Below are 18,531 nucleotides of genomic sequence, written 5' to 3'. Positions count from 1 at the left end.
GAATCTGGTGACGATTGGAAGTTGCTGGTATGACCACTGTGTGAACAGCATCCACTGAAGAAGGCGCATGTAGAATCGAGCCAGGGAAGAAGAGTAATGGCCGCAGCCATGAGACCTAATACCTTTAGAACCATTCTGGCCTGTATTTTCTTGCTGGCCAGAATGATCCTGACATGAGTCTGAATGTCTGAAACTCTTTGTTCTGTAAGGGTAGCTGACATCCGAACAGTGTTTAAGTTTGCCTATGAAGGTAATAGACTGGCAGGGCGATAAGGATGACTTTTCAAGTTGATTGAGATGCCCAAATGAGAACAAAGGTCTATTGTGTAATCCCTGGCTTGTATAAGCTGATGCCTGGTGGTGGCTGACAGGAGCCAGTCGTCGAGATACGGAAACACCTGGAATCCTTGACGTCTCAGGTGAGCCGTGACCACTGCCATGCATTTGGTGAACACTCTGGGGGCTGTAGTGAGACCAAAGGGCAGGGCTCTGAACTGGAAATGACTGGACCCCAGCCGAAGCGGAGAAATCTCCTGGAGCGTCTGTGAATTTTGATGTGATAGTACGCATCCTGAAGATCTATTGAGCACATCCAGTTGTCCTTCTGTAAGAATTGACTGAAGAGTGACCATTCGGAATCTTGTCTTCCTGACAGACTTGTTGAGTCTGCTGAGATCCAATATTGGTCTCCAGTCTCCGCCTTTTGGGGACCAAAAGAACCTTGAGTAGATTCCGGGCTCTGAATGGTCTATTGTAACTGGCTGAATGGCTCTTTTTTGCAGTAGTTTTGCGATTTCTGACTCTGCAATCTCCCTTAGACCGGGTGGTACATCTGGAAGGGAACTTGAGGGGAAGGGACTTTCCTCGAAAGGAATTATGTAACCCTTGGATATGATCGACTGTACCCATCTGTCTTGAGAGAGGGAATGCCAGGCTTCTGGGTACAGTGATAATCTTCCCCCGACTGCCTCCAAGGAGGGACAGCCGGGCAACACCTCAGGGATGCTGAAAGGGCTTGTCAGAGAGAGGCTCCCTGTTTCCCTGGTTCTTCGGACCCCCTCTGCCTCTAGAGCGGCCTGTTATTGTTACCCCTCTGCCTCTAGGGTAAACTGACCACGCGGATCCGGCGTGACTCCTTGGGATTTACGGAACCATATCTTCCCCCCCTTCTGTCCTTTGGCACAAGGCCTAGTAGGGGTGGAAAACGGACTCCAACAGCAGAAAGAGTCTTGCCGTCCTGCTCGCACCTGGTCAAGGTTTCCTTCACCTGAGGGCCAAACAAAGCTGACCCATCAAAGGGAGAATTTGTGAAGGACGCCTTAAAGGGATCCGAAAATCACATAGCCGCATCCAGGCTTGGCGCCTAAGAGCCACACCTGTGCCTGCGGCTCTACTCCATCCGCAGCATAAGATATTAGCCGCATGGAGGAGTTTGCAATGGAATTGAGGGTTCCTAGCTGAGAAGCAATTTTTCTTGAGCCCCTGCAGCTGTAGGATCCTGAACTACTTCTCCCAGCTCCTTCAGGATATCCCTCTGGAGTCTGGTGAAGTGACATAGGTAATTCAGCGAACGCATAGCAAAGGTCGCTGAGGAAAACATCCGCTCGTACCTATCCATGGTCCTAGAGTCCTTATTAGGAGGATGGACGGGCACGGAAGGATCTGCAAGTTCCTTTTGGTGGCCGCAGCCACCACCATGGCATCAGCGGGACACCCTTAGTAAGGAATTGTTTGTCACTAGGGCAGTGATAAATTTTGAAGGCCTCCTAGGGACTGGCTCTACAGAGTCAGGAGCTGCCCACGCCTTCGTGCAATAACCTGCATAAGGGGGTCGAAGGCGGAGACACCCAGGAGGTGGAGGGCCGAGATCCAAACGCCTCTAGGTATACTGACTCATCCTCAGAGGGATTGTTGGTGGGCCAGTTTCCCTCTGTTTCAGAAGTTCTAGGATGTCAGAGAAGGAGACATCCTCAGAGGGGATCTAGGGATCCCTCTGACTCATCAAAGTCAGTATCCAAGTGACAGACTCGGGAGTCTACATGCTTCCTCTTACAAGTCCTCTTCCTAGGAGGATCTCCCGAAACATCAGGAGAATCCTCGGAAGAGGGGAAATTCCCAATGGGGAAACCTGAGGCGGAGGATCTCTGGGTCCTGTAGCAAGAGAAGTGGCAGAGATGTCAACAGGTACCATAGAGGGAGGAGCTACGGGAACAGACTGCTGACTGATACCAGTGGCCAGTACACTCTTCATCACCTCGAATGCTCCCCTCCCAGGCAGGTCCGAGAGAACCCGCTCCAAGAGCTAGGAACCCAGGGACCACCGAAGGGAAGTCTCCGAGGCAGATGTCGGAGCCGAGCTCGCCGAGGCTCCAAGGAAGAGCGGGTTTGGACAAGGGTCCGATGCCACTCACCTCGGAGGAGACCATGGAAGCCGACCACCGAATCCCTCTAAGGAAGGTCTCAAGAGGAGATAAGAGTAGAGGCTGAAGGAACAGAAGGGGGTATCCGTCCTCCAGCCGTAGCAGTAACCATTCCCGAAGACTCCAACTCCAAGCTCTGGGGTAGAGTTGAAGGAGGAACTGTAACGGTGTGGACCAACAGTCGTCTGTTGAGACGGACTGTGTAACATTTGGGCCAGTACCTGTGACTTGAGTAATCTACTGACCACTCTCTCTAGGTCATGATCTGATAACCTGGATGACCTTGAAGATCGGCTCCGATGGCTCCGTTCGAAGAAGAGGTGAAGCCGAGCCGAAAGTATCGGCTCAAAGGAAGGAGCCCTCGACCTCTTCCTGGATTGAGCCGTCGGATCCGATACTATAGATCCGGTCGGAGCCGACCTCGGAGCCGACAGGAAGCTCGATGTATCGGCTCCAGCCGGAGCCGATACAGCCACCAAAGTAACGGTGTCGGAGCCGATCGGAGCCGACACCGATGCCTGTGCCACATGGGTGTCGGAACCGATCGGAGCCGACATCGGCGGTCAATACAGATTCGGCACCGATAGCCATCGGTGCCAAGGCTTTGTTGCCAGAATCGGCTCCAACGGGAGCCGATCTCGACTCAGTACGAGTCGGAGCCAAGGCCGCAGGCTTAGATACAGAAACCTGGGCCTTGGAAGGTTTTGCTGATTTTGGTGGAGCCGACTTAGCCGGAGAGCCCTCCGGCAGAAGGCCCCTAAGAATCAGCTTATTCGCCTGTCCTGCAGGACTCTCTGGCTGGAGGAGTGACAAATAGCACAGGAGTCCTGCAGGAGAAGCGGGCCCAGACAATACAGGCAAGAAGTGTGACCGTCTGTCAGAGACATCTTCTGACAGCACGAGTCACACTTCTTAAAACCTGAGACCCTCTCCTTTGACATGGTGCTGAAAAAACACACACACACACACCAGTCAAAATTAACTTAAATAAAATACCAAAAGGTATTCTATAAAAACCAACACACACACCCTAACAGGGGATGGGATAGGGAAAAGATTGACTAACAAAAAATTAAAGGAGACAGGGAATTTCTGTCAGAAAGGTACAAAATAAACTTAAAAACTATCAATAAAAGGTTTTTTACTAAAAAGGCGCTTAAATCTCACAAAAGTGAACAACTTACCAGGAGCTGGTAAAAAGAAGACCTCCTAAGCGAAGCGGCAAACGAGATCTGGGTACTTACCGCCTTGCATCATGGGATATGGGGCTGCCTCGAGCTGGTAAAAGTGACTCTCGAGCTTAGCAGTGAGTCGGAGCCGAGGGATCGGCTCCGAACCCATCAAGCAAGAATGAAGGCGAGATTGACAACTTAACATCACATTTTATCATTTATTTTTTAATGGTATTTTTCATTTTAAAGTTTTTAATGTGGTATAAGTACATACAAATTTGTTTTGGGGACAGTTTAAGTTTATGATTATGATTTGTAAAAACGATCATATGATGGTAATGCCTGATTGTCATGTGATGCCTTTGGTAGTAATGATTGGTTAGGTGGAACATTTATATTAGTTTACTTGTGCATTTTTATCTGAAGAAGTCTGATATTTGTCAGATGAAAGCACTTATTTTATAATAAAGTGCAGCTTTTTCTTCATTCCTGTTCCTGCCGGTTTTGTTTCTTTTCTCAGTTTGTTTACTGCAGTTGTTTTTTTGCTACAGTATGCTTCTGTGTATATTTGTGCGAGTCTGTCTCTGCATCTGCATGTGTATTTTGACATTAAATACTTCCATAACTTATATTTTGGATGTAAAATATTTAAACGGTTATGCATACGAAAGCAACTTTGAATCATTAGATGGAAGAAGTATATGAAAGAATTTGTACACTAATAAAAAAGGAAATATGAAGCAATGTTACAGATAGCCTGTTATCTAAGTGCAGCAATGCTTTCCATGTTGGGTGTTACTGGAGGAATAAAGCCCACCTGGGGTGTTGTAAAGCTTAACACCACAGGCACCGGACACTATTGCTTGCATAGAAACTTAAATTCTCAAAGCTTTACTGGCGTAAAGGTTTTGCATCTGTCCCAGCACATGACCTAAGTCCAGTTAGCTAGCCTGGACATTGGAACAGTTGGCCAGAGTATCTGATTTGATGGTGTGATTATTCAGTCTCATTCAGTTACAAAGAATGTACTTACGAGTGAAACAGACACAAGTTGCACTTCTGCCTGCCTCTGTGACAGAGGTGGACAACTGACACCCAGGCAGCCAGAGTTTGATTAAAGGCCCTGCCACTGGAGTGGCCATTCAGGGAGAGGAAGGAGTGAAGGAATTTGGCCCACTTACCCTTCCCTGCAGGATTGGGGATGCACACGCCCATTGAACACATGGGTATAGTACAGACTGGATAAAACCGCTTGCCATGCTTGGAGGTTGATAGGTGGGGTTGCTTTCTGGTGTGCACCTTTTGTAGAAGCAAGGGACCAACCAGTACTCACACCCATTGTATAACTCACCTTTCTTAGTTGAAGTGAACATGTGCAAGGATGTAGGGCTAAAGGCAAAAAACTCAAACCATCATCGATGCTGCTTAAACGATGGTTCCACTGAGGTGATTCTTGCTGTCTGTGAAAAGGGAATAAATGGGTCCATTGGCCAGGAGGGAGCTGATGACTGGCAGGCAATGGGGCAAAACATGGAGGGGACAAGAGAGAAAAAAATGCTTTCTTTGAAGGAGGGAGGAGAAAAAACCCTTCTAGTCAACTACATGTCATTGAAAAAAGCAGCCATTCTTCTGTTAGGTAGCAGCAAACTTGTGCACATGTATGGTAAGTCATATTCATCTGGTTATATGACATTCCTAGCCAAAGAAGTGGAACAGAGTGGCTTAAAGTTTGCTGTTCCATCTTGTAAAGAGGGTGTGGGATTATTATGCTGCCCAGGGGTAAAGTTAAGTGGAAGCTTCATTGAACTGATTGTACTGTGATATTGTGTGTGTGTGTGTGTGTGTGTGTGTGTGTGTGTGTATATATATATATATATATATATATATATATATATATATATATATATATATAGATATGTATATACATACATATTTGTATGTGTGTGTGTGTACTCAAGCACATGTGCACACTGCAGCTCCTGTTTACATTTTTTGCACATCTGCATCATCACAGTATGTGTTGGGTAGAAAATCCCAGAAGTATTAATTGGTGTAGAATGCAAAGGAGAGCTTCCTAGTGTTGCTATCTCTCTTCTGCTAAGATCACAACTGTTATATTTTGGGACTTGTTAACAGTGAGTTGGTGAGAGCAGGGGCTTGCTTGGATTGGTGGGACCAAAGTTATACTTGATAGAATATGGAGTCATCCAGATATCAATGCAGAGAAGAGCAGAAATGTACCTGGAACAGAACGATCTGATGTCTGTTCAGTCTTCATCAAACCTATGGAACCCTAACCCAGCATTCAGTGTAAAATTTTGCCATACTTGATCTGGCAAAAAATTTACACAGAATAATGGGTTATAGTTCTGCTTTGGAACCGACTTGGCAGTTAGCAAGCTAAAACTCATGAACTAGAGCTCCTCCTACCCTACCCATAATCCCAGATCTCATTTGCCGTGCATCAACAATGCATAGTGGTCCGTTTAAAGCTCCACCTCCTAGACCTCCCTCCAGGCCTTCTTCTGTCTCCTCTTCCATCAGGTCCCCTCAGATCTTGTCAGAGAATGAGGTGGACAGATTTGATGAGGAAATTTCTCCGCACACAGATCCAGATGGGACTCATTCCAGCTCCATCCCCAGTGGGAATCCGCTATCAGAGCTTCCCCCTGCAAAATAGCATCTCCTTTTCCCAATCCATCCTGCCTCTTCAGAGCTCCCTGTTCTGTCAGTCCCAGGGGCTGGACATCGGGTAAGATAGTTATCTGAACTTCGAGCCTGACTTCTTCCCTGACTAGTTTGGTGCCGAAAGTGTCGAGGCTGAGCACTTTTCAGAGCTGAAGCCTCGAAGTCAAGTCCAGGGGGATGATTTAGACTCAGAAGTTCTAGGAACTGTCTCTTCCCTTTGGCATTTGACAGTTCGGCACAGACTCCTCCCTTGGAGCGAAGAGCTGCTGGAGACTGGGAACAGTCTGCTCCTAATCCTTTGGGGCAGGGGATGCTTCCTTAGGACTCCAGGAGTCCCTCGGCCTTTGAGCTGGTGGAGAGGGTCCTCTTCATTCATAGGAGATTCCCACCTTCTACCGTAGCTGATCCACCCCTTCCCCTTCTGGGCTCTGTGTTTTTGATCTCACTTATGCCACTGGGGCAGCCAGCCCCTTAGGGCCTCATGTCTCTTCCGACAACTCCCTGGAACACCCCACTGAGGAGGCTCCACAGAAGGAAAGGTGCAAAAGGAGATGCCTAGATTCCCCAGAGGAATCTCTTACAACAGACACTGACTTCGATGAAGGGGAGGGATCCCCTAGATCTCCATCTAACGTCACGTTTGGAGACATTTTGGAACTCCATTAGAGAGGTGGCTGGTCAGCCCCAAACCCCACCCCAGATGAGTCATTATTCCTGGAGGCCTTTGGGATTCTACATCCTGGGTGTCCCACCACTGCAGACCCCCCCCCAGCAGACCTGGTGTCTGCAAAGACCTGGAAGGAACCAGATGCTGCAGATGTGATCCCTAAAAGAGCTGACAAAATTCTTAGTGCACCCCAGGATAGACCCCACTTGACGAAAGGTATTCCAGTAGATGCCATAGTGGTTGCACTGGCCACCAAGAAAGAGTTTCCCCAGGAAAGCTGTACTGGTACTGTCCATCCTCCTAGCAGGGAGTCAAGGGCTATGGACAGATTTGGAAAAAGAGTTTATGCTGCTTCCACTTTTGCCTTCAGAATGCTGAATCATCTTTCTCACTTTACGGGGCTACAGAGGGACTTGCTTAAGGAACTCTGTAGCTCCAGATCTGAGTCCATGATGGCAGAGGAGCAGAACTCCTCCTCCTGTATGGCCACTCTGCAGTCCAGTTCTAATGTGTCCATGAGGCTCATCTCTCATGAGTAGAGGGTACCTCTAGGGTGGCTGGTTCTGGCTTTGCTATTCAGCATCATGCTTGAATGCGGCTGTGTGAATTTCAAGAACCCTTTAAGGTATCATTTGTCAATGCCCACCTTTGACGGTTCCTCTGCCTTTGGACCAACAGTACAAGACACACGCAGCAAGGAGGACGGAAAGACCCTATCTGCCATCGGAATCCGCTTCTCTACCTTGCAAAAGTCCCTTTTCAGGAACCAGCACGGGGGAAAGAAGTTGTTGTTCAAGAAGTCCCAAGGCCCTTTCCAGGATACTTAGGGAGATTTTTTCCCCAGAGGCAGAGGGGGGAACAATTCCAGTGGTAGACTCCACGCACATGGCAGAGTAGGTCCATAAAATCAAGCATCTCGAGATACTCCTCTTGAGAGATCCTTGCAGCATCCCTGAAGGTTTGCCCATCCTCCTCCTGAGAGATCCTTGCAGCATCCCTGAAGGGTTACCCAACTCTCCCTCCCTGTAATCAGTTGGGGGATGTTGCTCCCTGCACCTAGAAGCTTGGTTAGCCAGCACAAATGACCGATGGGGTGCCAGGAGTCATATCCAGAGGCTACTCCATTCCTTTTTTAAACCTCCCCAAGCCAAAACAAATCCTCCCCAATGTACCACCCTACCAGAGGGAGGCAGCAGCTTTAGAAATTGCAAAGTTGTTTAAAAAGAGAGTCATCCAAGAGATCCCTCCAGACCAACACGGATCAGGAATCTACTCCCAGTTCATAGTTCCAAAGAAAACAGGGGACCTTAGGGTCATACTAGATCTAACTTATCTGAGCAAATCAGTGAAACACACGAAGTTCAGGATGGTCATGATTCAGTCCATCCTTCCTTTCTACAGATGGACAACTGGATGTGCTTGATAGACGTGAAGGATGCGTACTATCATATCAAAATGAACAGATACTCCAGAGGGCACCTCTTTTTCAGGCAGGGAGCCAGCCACTTCCAGTTCCAAGCATTTTCATTTGATCTCACCACAGCCCAGAGGGTGTTCGCCAAATGCATGACAGTAGTTGCAGCCCATCTCAGACTGCAGAGATTCCATGTGTTTCCTTATCTGGATGACTGACTGCTAGTCACACCAACCAGACATCTACCGATTCAGGCCAGGGAGTTTCTCTTTCAATTAACCCCAACCTTAGGGTTCACTATAAATATTCAGAAGTCGCAATTACAACCAGTACAAACCATAGATTTTATAGGAGCTCGTTTGGACACAAAACCCTGGCCTATCCACCTCCAGGCAGGATTAATTCACTAAGGATGCATATCAGACAAATGCAAGCTATTCCAGTTTCTCCAACAAATCTCGTCCTCAGGGCTTTGTGCTCTGTGGCTGCAACAATAATATTACTACCGACATCTTGTTTGCACATGAGAATTCAGTGGATGTTGTCAGTTCAGTGGTCCCTTCTGCACCAACTCCTGAACATCCTATAAGGTTGTCACAGATGTGCAGAAATTCTCTGTTGTGGTGGCTTCACAACCCAGAAGTCGCACAAGGTCAATCATTTGTGTTCCCCACTCCCATCGCCATGCTGACGATGGACACCTGCCAGCTGGAGTTGGGGGGGACATTACTGAGATGGACAGTTCAAAGCATGTGGACTCCCCAGGAGGCCAACCTGCATATCAGCGTTCTAGAGATGAGGGTGGTGCTTCTAGCATTGCAAGCACTCAATCCCTTCTTCCTCTAGGGACTATTGCGATTCAGACTGACAACACGTCAGTTGTGTGGTACATCAACAAACTAGGTGGGACCAGGTCTTACCCACTATGTCAAGAAGCAATGAAAGTGTGGCAATGGGCTGTCTCTATCAACTGCTTTCTTATCACAACATGCATTCTGGGGGAGCCGAACATACAGGTGGACAGGCTCAACAAAGTTTTATTGTTGCCCCATGAGTGGTCTCTAAATCTGTCAGTGGCAAACAAGATTTTCCTCACATGGGGTCATCCTTTCTACAACCTCTTTGTTTCTCCCCTCAACAACTACTGCAGCAGGTTCTTTGCCCTGATCCTACTGCAGGGACAGATTATAGGTTCATAGGTTGGTACTAGGCTATCAGCCCTAGGGCCTATACAAGCCATGCCATAACAATTCCCTGGCTATTTCTTCCCACACTATTTACTTCCCTGGACCCCTGTCTAGCAGGGCAACTGACGTGATCCCCGGGGTGAATTTCCTTTCTCCCATCCAATCGTCAAGGTTCCTTTTGAAGAGGGCCAAAGAGGCACTCTGCTTGACATGTATGGGCAATCTATTCCAGAGTCTGGGGAGTCTCTGGGTCAGGAACCTATCCCTCCAGCATGCTTTGTTTATTGTGATGACAAGGTTTAGATCCCTGGAGCGTGTGGCTCTGAGGGATTGGGATTTCTTTAAGTGTAGCATGTCCAACAGCTCTGGGTTTGACATATCCTTGTATGTTAAGCAGAGATCGCCTCTGAGTAGACAATATGCAACAGGGTATAGCTGGAGTTTTTTAAGGCGGTCAGCATAGGGCATCTGCTTTAGGCCTGTGATTCTTTTAGTGAGGTATTTCTGCGGCCTTTCCAGTTGTTGCAGATGTCTTGAGAGGTACATACCAAACGGGGCTGTAGTCCATGCTTGGCCCCCCGATCTACTTTTTGCATTCCCACCTGTTCTGCTGATCCTCAACTTTCTTTAGAAAGCAAGCAGGTTGAAGAGCAAAGTGATCCTCATTGCTCCTTTCTGGCCTCTGCATGTCTGCCTCACCTTCCTGTGGTCTCATCTGATTTGCTTTCCATGGATGCTGGAACCCGTTCCAGATCTCCTATCTCACCCCTCAGGGCAACTACATCTGAATCTCCACAACTTGAAATTAACCACATGGTTTCTCCAATTCCAATGATGGCTAGACATACCAGGCTTTCTTCCCTAGTTCAGAAGATTTTTATTTCTTCCCATAAGACCCCATAACAGGAAAATTTATAAAAGTGACAAAGGTTTTCCATATTAGCCCAACAGCACCACTTTGACCCACTCATTAAGCCCTTTCCAGCAGTATTGGACTTCTTAGCTGATCTGTTTCATTCCGGGGCTAGTTTTTCCTGCTGTCAAAGTTCAGTTAGCAGCCATTTCTAATTTCCTTATTGGAGAAAATTATGGATCCTTAGTGTCTTCTAGACTTTGCAAAACTTTTCTTAGATGTACGTTTCTACTTCGTCCACCTATCAAAGACCCTACCCATCTGTGGGATTTCACTATGGTTCTCCAGGCACTGATATTACCTCCCTTTAGACTGGCTACAAAGGTAGATTTAAAATTTTTGTCCAGGAAAACAACTCTTTTAGTAGCCATCAATTCTTCTAAGAGTGTCAGAGTTTCAAGCCTTATCTTCCAAATTGCCGTACCTTATCTTTCATAAAGAGAGAGTTACTCTGTCTAATCCCTATTTCTTACCCAAGGTCACTACAGAAAATGCTATTAATCAATCCATCAGCCTTCCTGTGTTCTTCCAAATTTCCAGAATAAGGAAGAATATATGCTGCACCTCTTAGACATTCATAGACAATTGCACTTCTACCTGGATAGAACCAAATTTTTCAGAAAATCTGTTTGTTGCTTTCTCAGATTCCAAAAAAGGCAAGGCAGTTGTCAAAGCTCCATAGCTAGGTGGTTGCAGGATTGCATCGCCTGTATGTACTCTTCTACAAATGTTCCCTTACCTAGGCAAGTCAAAGCTCATTCCACGAGGTCCATAGCCATGACTCAGGCTTTTTGGTCTAGGGTCTCTTTGAAAGACATTGTGCAGCTGCTTTGTGGGCAAATTCTCACACCTTTATCTCGCATTACAAACTTGATATCATCTTCAGGAATAGGGATGCTTTTGGCTCTGCAGTGCTCCAGAATATCCTTCTGTGAAGGCCATCCAGATCTATGTAGCTGGGGACTCTGTCCCACAGGTTTGATGAAGACTGAATAGACAAAATCAGATAAAGAAGTTATGTACTCATCATAAAATTCCATCTGTGTTGTCTGCTTCAGTCTTCCTCAGCCTTCCCTCCCTCCTTCCCCATTTCCTTGTATCTGAAGGACCTGATGGGATAGTGTTAGGAACTGTTCCTGTTTTGAGCTCCTGAGCAATCCTCCAAGCTTTCTTTTTTAAGATATGTACTCTTTCTTCTAAGAGAATTGGCAGCAAACTCTATCTGAGGTATCTAGGAGGAGAGGGAGATTATGGGTAGGGTAGAAGGAGCTCTAGTTTGGAAGCTTTAGCCTGCTAACGGCCAAGTCGATTCCAAAGGCGGACCAGTAACCCAGCATTCGGTGTAAATTTTTTGCCAGATTAAATATGGCAAAAAATTTACACCGAATGCTGGGTTACTGTTACACAGGTTTGATGAAGACTGAAGCAGACAACACAGATGGAACATTATGGTGAGTGCATAACTTTTTAAATAGTATGACTTATAAGGACATTAATACTTAAACATAAGTAACCAACATGCTGCGGTTTTTGCCTACTGTGACAGTGCTTATTACATTGAAAGAAATATATTCAGCTTATCTTGATTTGGTCAATGAAGCTATACCTCCACCCCATACTTCTACCATAAATGGGCTCTTCAGCTGTGCTAAAAATGTGCAATAGATAATCACATCATTTTTAGCAGTGGACATTGCCACAGGTTTTGTGGTTTGGAGAGATTTTCTTGATGTCCTGTAAATGTATTGAGGTGTTAAATGCTGCATAGTCTTATCCCTTCATATACCAGAGCTGCAGAATCTGTTCCATTTAGCCTACATTGATCCATGTGATGTCCCCATTGATGTTCTATCCATAAGATTGGAATAGTCACCAATACAACAGTGAATCTTAACATGGATTTCCATAACCTGTGCTCCACCCATTTTCCTTTCTAAAGTGATTTTGCCCTCAGTTTTGATATGTAGCTTACGTCGTCTTGGAAATTTTTTTTTTTTTTTAAACATACACACAGCCACCCATCCACCACTGTCCTCATCCTCAACTCTGGGATCTTTCCACCAGGGACTCTTCTTCCCTCTTAGTCCATCTATGCCCAGTCAACTCAAACTAATTGGCCCATTTATTCCATGAATGTGAGAATCTCACATTATATAGTGGGCTAATTTACTGGTCCTGTAGATTTTCTTATCCCCATAGTTGGCTCGTTGAACCTGCTGTGGCTGCCTGAGTAGGAAATAACACCCATTAGTTAACCATGTAGGCCCACTGGACACACAGTCCCTTTTCAAGTGTGACCCAGGAGCAATATCTGATTAAGTGACTTGTTCAAGGTCACACAGATGGCAAATAAGGGATGAGGGAATCAAACCCTGTACCACAGGAAGTATAACTGAGTCTTAAACTTCTCTGCCATCTGCCAGGTGGTGTGTACTCTCATCCACATCATCTCTGACTTGGCCTCATGACCCCGTCCTGACATTTTCCTTGAGTGATTAACTACCCACTAGTAGGCATCATTAATTTAATGGGTCAGACTGTTTCTTTAAGGTGGTTGAACTGTCATTGACTGCTGAAGCCCATCTTTCTCTACCTAGTCCTTCCAGCACGTCCTGCTAATTGAATAAAGGTCACCTGAATTGTAATCAGAGCTTCATCAGTCTGTCTCTAGGTCTGCACTTAAACTGGCTTTAGAGGGTGCTTGTGGACTTGGTAACTTTCATTTTCTGTATGTTTCTTATGCAGTCCCAAGTGATGAGACCATATTGGGAAGTACTAGAAGGAGCTGTATGAGCATGTGCCCAGTGTCACAGCTACTGCTTAGCTAGTCACAGTTCGGGGATGTCATGTGCCTGAAATGTAATGTGCTGCATTTGTCCAGCAGTAGGATTTGGACATTTGCTTGAATTTTATCACCAAAGTATTCACACGTCTAAATTGGGAGCAAGTGTCATTCAGAGAGGTTCTCAAGTGCTTGTAAGTTTTGTGCAGGAAGTATGTTGCTCGTGTTCAGCAGAGGTGGTGTATGTTGCTACTTCTCTGGGCTGTGCATGTTTTGCACCTGAATCTGAAGCCGCACTAAGTCCGTCACTGGTTTGAGCAGTGCTGGAAATGTCCGTCTCCCCCAGGTTCACCATATTGGAGTTGATTGAGCACCCCCTGTAGGGGGTCTGGGCAGCTGTTCTTCCTCCACACAAGAAATGTTATTTACATATGATGGTTTCTGAGGTTATTTTCAATGGCTGCATCAGAACTGTATTGAATTAGTTTCTTTTTTTTTAATAAATTTTGCATGCTGTGATATTCTGGGAGAATCATTACATACATCATTGGTTACAGTGACAAATGGTGATGCAATTGTGTGTGTGTGTGAGATGCTGTGTAAAATAATTGTCAAATGAAAAAAAGCACCACAACTTGCTACGTGACTGAATATTGCCTGTATGTGTAATGCCTCTTGTCTAGACTACATTTATTTTTGAACAAAATAAAGCATATGGCAACTTTGTGTTTTCTCAGTTTATAGGTGGTACTAAATATTTTATTATGTTATGTATTGCACTTCACTTTATTTTCCTGCTGGAGATACTTTTTTTAATTCATGAGACACTTTAGATGCTATTTTAATCAATGCATGCCACTGAGAGCTTCTGATGTTCCCTTTGAATCAGTAGAATTAAATTTAATCTGTCACAAGAATAAAGTGTTTACATTTATTGAGGGGAAATCACAAATAACAAAATTCCACCCCCTTATCTTTCAGATGCAGCAACAAGTGAAGCTAGCAGATCCAGAGGTTCAGATCACTCCCATCCTGCTGCCTATCGTATTAGAACTGAACAGGAACAAGTGACATTGTATTCACCTGAACAGACGTCTCTTCATGAAAGTGAGGGTCTGTTAAATACACTTTAGTTTACTGGATTACTTGTTAGTACACCTAAGCTGCATGTTTTAATTGCAAGTTTTATTGTTGTACCGCATTCATGTTTGCAGGATCCCTAGGAAATTCCAGGAGTTCTACACAAATGAATTCCTACACGGACAGTGGATACCAGGAAGCTGGAAGTTACTACAGCAGTCAGAACATGGGCAAGCCCGAATTTAGACATCAGCATTCGTATCCTGGAAACATTGGCTCTAATCATGTGGTAAGGAGCTGTCGAGCTGAAGGCCAGACATTAATCCAGGTATACTATGAAGTGGATATCGTTGTAACCCACATGAAGCACGCTCATTTTTCTAGTGGTGACTGCAGTTAATATAATTGTGAGAAACCAGCACGCTGCCTTAACAGATGTTGTCTTACATGTGTACAGTACTGAGCCATTTATCAAGGCCAAGACTGCAGGACTATTCTTTTTAACAAAGGCATTTGGAACTATTAAAATTCAGGATGCTACACAATCAGATAAATGAAGTTTAGAAATTATTAAAGGTTTCATCTGATGCTGTACAAAATGTGTTGGCTGAAAGAGTATCTATCATCTTAAATCAAATGTAGCCTACCTTAATTAGAGTGGAGTAGTTCAGCAGTGATCTGTACTGTTTTGTGTGCTCTTGATTCATTTTAAATGTGTTTGCATATGTGTACAGTCGCAATTTTGTAAAATGCATTGTTGATTATTCTATGGAACAAAACAGCAAATCAGAACATTTTTATTTTTGATTTATTGATTTTTTGTTTATTTTTGCTTACTTATTTTTTTTGACTCCTTTTAATATCTGTCCAGTGTGCACCCACGTTGTAGCCCATTTTCCTGCCACCACTGGTCATTTAGGTACGCCATGGCCTATGTAGTGAGGCAAGACCCAGAAGCAGGGAGGTCAACTTGCCAGTGTGCTGTGATGTCATCTTTTCAATTTATGGACATATTAAAGGGTGTTATGGGAAAGGAGAGGAAGGAGTTTATTTTGGTTTAGTTTTATATCAGCATTTGAAGGTGTGATCAGCTAGTAAGGCAATGAGCAGATTCCCATGAGAAGGCTTACATAAATACCCACATATTGATTAAGTTATCAATATGCGGCTCTTATTTAAGTGTTAGGTGAGACAAGCTGCTAGGATGTAGTTGCAGGGTAAAGGCCATGCCCTTTGAATGTAATGTAGCAGTATGTATAGCTTACCGAGGAATGGATTATAATCGTTCATGATCTGGTGCACCTTGACTTTAAGCTATGCCTTTGATTCTTTCTTACATTCAGGAGGGATGTTACAGTAGTTGACAGACTGAATGAGTGAGAAGTGTCCAGAGTTTAACGTAAAGTGGACTGAGTTTCAGTATAACTGGAGTGTCTTGGAACCAGTTCTGTATTGCTTGTAGTCTGCAGTTTTGGCATAGCATGCTTCCAAACGGAGCCAATATGTTAACTCATGTCAGACACATGCATATACTGACATGTAATAGTAAGTACACACATTCTGTGCTAGTGATACACACACACACACACACACACACACACACACACACACACACACACACACTTGTGTATGGTGGCAGCATACACATTGGTGCAGTGGTGTGTGTAAGTATAACAGTAATGCACAGATGGGTCTACACCAGAGCGTGTAATAATGATACATACTAGTGTACCCAAGTGTGCGAAGGTTGTGCACAAACTCCGAAGGAGGATTTCAACACATTTGCTGTACCGACAGAAAGATAATGCTGACAATTGGTGCAAAAAAAGATATATTACCCTGTGGCAAGCAGAATCCTTTTAGGTTCTTATTTTTTTTTTAAGTTGTAACACTGGATGGAGTGGTGGATGGAAATATATATATCCAAATCATGCTAAGATGAGATATTCAATTCAATGCAAGAGGGTTATGGGAACAGCAAACAGAATTCTTAATTGCATAAGTAAAGGACAAAAGTTAGGAGAAGCGGAGATGATTTTTACCTTGTGTGCAACACTCCATTGTGGCCTTTCATGTAGGATCTAACTTGTAAGGAAAGTAGGCCAGTAGAGGCCATTAACAGCATCAGCCAGGTGACTGGGAAGTACAGAGCAGGTGGTGAAACTAACAATGTAATTCTAAAAGGAAATGGGGGCATTATGTGGGTACTTAGGATATTAAAGGAAGAAGGTGAGAAGAGCACAGAAAGGATGAAAGTGTTAGGAGCATAGATGGGTAGCCAAGATGAATTTGGAAGTGAGATGAAGCTGCATGGCTGTCCTGTGTCCTAATTTTGTTTTTCCTACACTGGGGTCTCAGGTTTCCTCTGTGATATTAGTCAGTAAACTGACAGTCCTGCAAAATGCCACAGGTGTATGCAGTGTGCTAAATATAGGCATTGTGCCATTGACTGGCATCCTCTCCAGCATTAGTTCTCCACCTTATGCCATTTACTTGATGGGATGAGGTGTGACATCTGTGTGACTTTGTCTAGAATTAAGGAGGTATAAAAAAATTAATTGAAGAGGCACTAATTTGCTAAGTGGTAGGGCTAAATCTATGTTTATGGGTTGCAATTCAGAAAGAATGGATCCGCAAGTATGGCAGGTGCAAATGGCCATACCAAATGCAACTCAACCAAAAATCGGCCAGCATCAAGCTAGTGGAATAGTGGCAACACCATCAAGGTGATGTGGAGACCACAGTACCCAAAAAATGATCAGACCTGTTTTGGCATAACCTGCCTTCCTCAGTTACCGAAACCGGTCTGATCATTTTTGGGGTATTGTGATCCCCACATCACCTTGATGGTGTTGCCACTATAAATAAATAAGTTTGTTCCACTAGCTTGGTGCTGGCCGTTTTTTGGTAAAGTTGCATTTCAGACCATCCAGAGTAGACAGATGGAAAGAGTAAGTAACATAAACGTCTAGCTGTTCAATACTGTATAATAGGAACATCCAGTACCCCTTCACACAGCTATATTGAAATAGTGGCTGAAAAATGGTTATAAACTTAAAAATGCAGTCTAATGATTTTACGTCATAAACTGTAAACATTTCTTTTGCAGCCTCCAACAACAATAACTGCATTGTCTAACAGAGCAATGAGACGGGTTAGCTCTGTTCCATCTAGGACACAGTCTCCTGCTTATGGCACTGGTATTTCTCCACCAAGAGGATCATTGAGGACTTCAGTAGGAAGTGGTTATGCTTCTCCAGTTGTTACGGAACCCAGATCTCTTGGATCTAGTGTCTTTCCCTCCTCAACCTTACCAACACAAAGAGGAGGCTCCCCTTACACCTTGCAAAGAGCTGCGTCACCTTCAGGAATCCGTAGGATCTCTTCAGTCACTTCCAGGCCGTCTACCAATCCAAGTCGTGCAGCATCACCCTTTCAGAATCTAGGAATGTCTGTCAGAGTTGGTTCACCCCTCACTATGCTCGAAACTAAAACAAGACTGGGATCTCCTTCTCAAGCCCAAATTGGATCTTCTTCCCCCAAAAGACCTGGAATGACTGCAGTTCCACAGCACATAGGGACAGATTTACAAAGAACATTTCACCAAGACATTGATCAGTATGGACCCCAGTCATATGACATTTATGAAAGAATGGTTCCACCTCGGCCAGACAGTCTTACAGGTTAGTAATTTGTTAACACAGTCTAGGTGCTTTTCTGCTTTTCACTAATTATGTGTGAAGACAGCAGCCCAAAAGTATATGTTTTTTCTTGAATGTTGAGCCCTAGAAATGTATTTGAGAGCAGTGCATTTAGATGGTTATTTTGCGAGAAATATTAAAGTAGTTGATACATTTTTAAATGCACTTAAAAGTTTTCCGCTGTTGTACTAGTGTGCAGTATATTTTTGTGGACTAGTGATTCACACGTTAACACTTGTGTATTCTAACAGTATACTGGTGAGAACCTGACTTGTAATTTGCTGTGCATTTGTTTGAAAAGTAGTGATGGTGGAACTTTAGAAGTGTGGTAGAGCTGGGATCTTATCAGTGCTTCATCACTGTGGCTTCACTTTGGTCTTGAATGAAAAAATGCGTTATTTCTGAAAGAACACTATTCAAGAAATACCTGGTCAGTCCGCTTACAGAAAGCAGTAAGAGACTGGAATACAGATGTGATATAATACCTTTTATTGGACCAATATAGGT

General features: G+C 44.6%; 1 protein-coding gene across 10 annotated transcripts in view; it reads left to right on the top strand.

Moving 5' to 3' along the window:
- Positions 1-18,531, top strand: part of PKP4 (plakophilin 4) — a 3,210,231-nt gene that overhangs the window by 2,170,909 nt on the left and 1,020,791 nt on the right. For 8 of the 10 annotated variants that reach the window (XM_044074758.1, XM_044074754.1, XM_044074759.1 and 5 more), the window contains 3 exons: positions 14,225-14,356; positions 14,458-14,651; positions 17,433-18,006. In XM_044074758.1, coding sequence (XP_043930693.1) covers positions 14,225-14,356; positions 14,458-14,651; positions 17,433-18,006 — 900 coding nt within the window. The remainder of the gene's footprint in view (positions 1-14,224; positions 14,357-14,457; positions 14,652-17,432; positions 18,007-18,531) is intronic. The other 2 variants (XM_044074755.1, XM_044074756.1) reach the window with 2 other exon arrangements.

This window comes from Protopterus annectens, chromosome 6.part0, assembly GCF_019279795.1.
Source record: "Protopterus annectens isolate FY-2018-M chromosome 6.part0, PAN1.0, whole genome shotgun sequence".
Taxonomy (NCBI): Eukaryota; Metazoa; Chordata; order Ceratodontiformes; family Protopteridae; genus Protopterus; species Protopterus annectens.
This window is presented reverse-complemented; position numbering and strand designations above follow the sequence as displayed.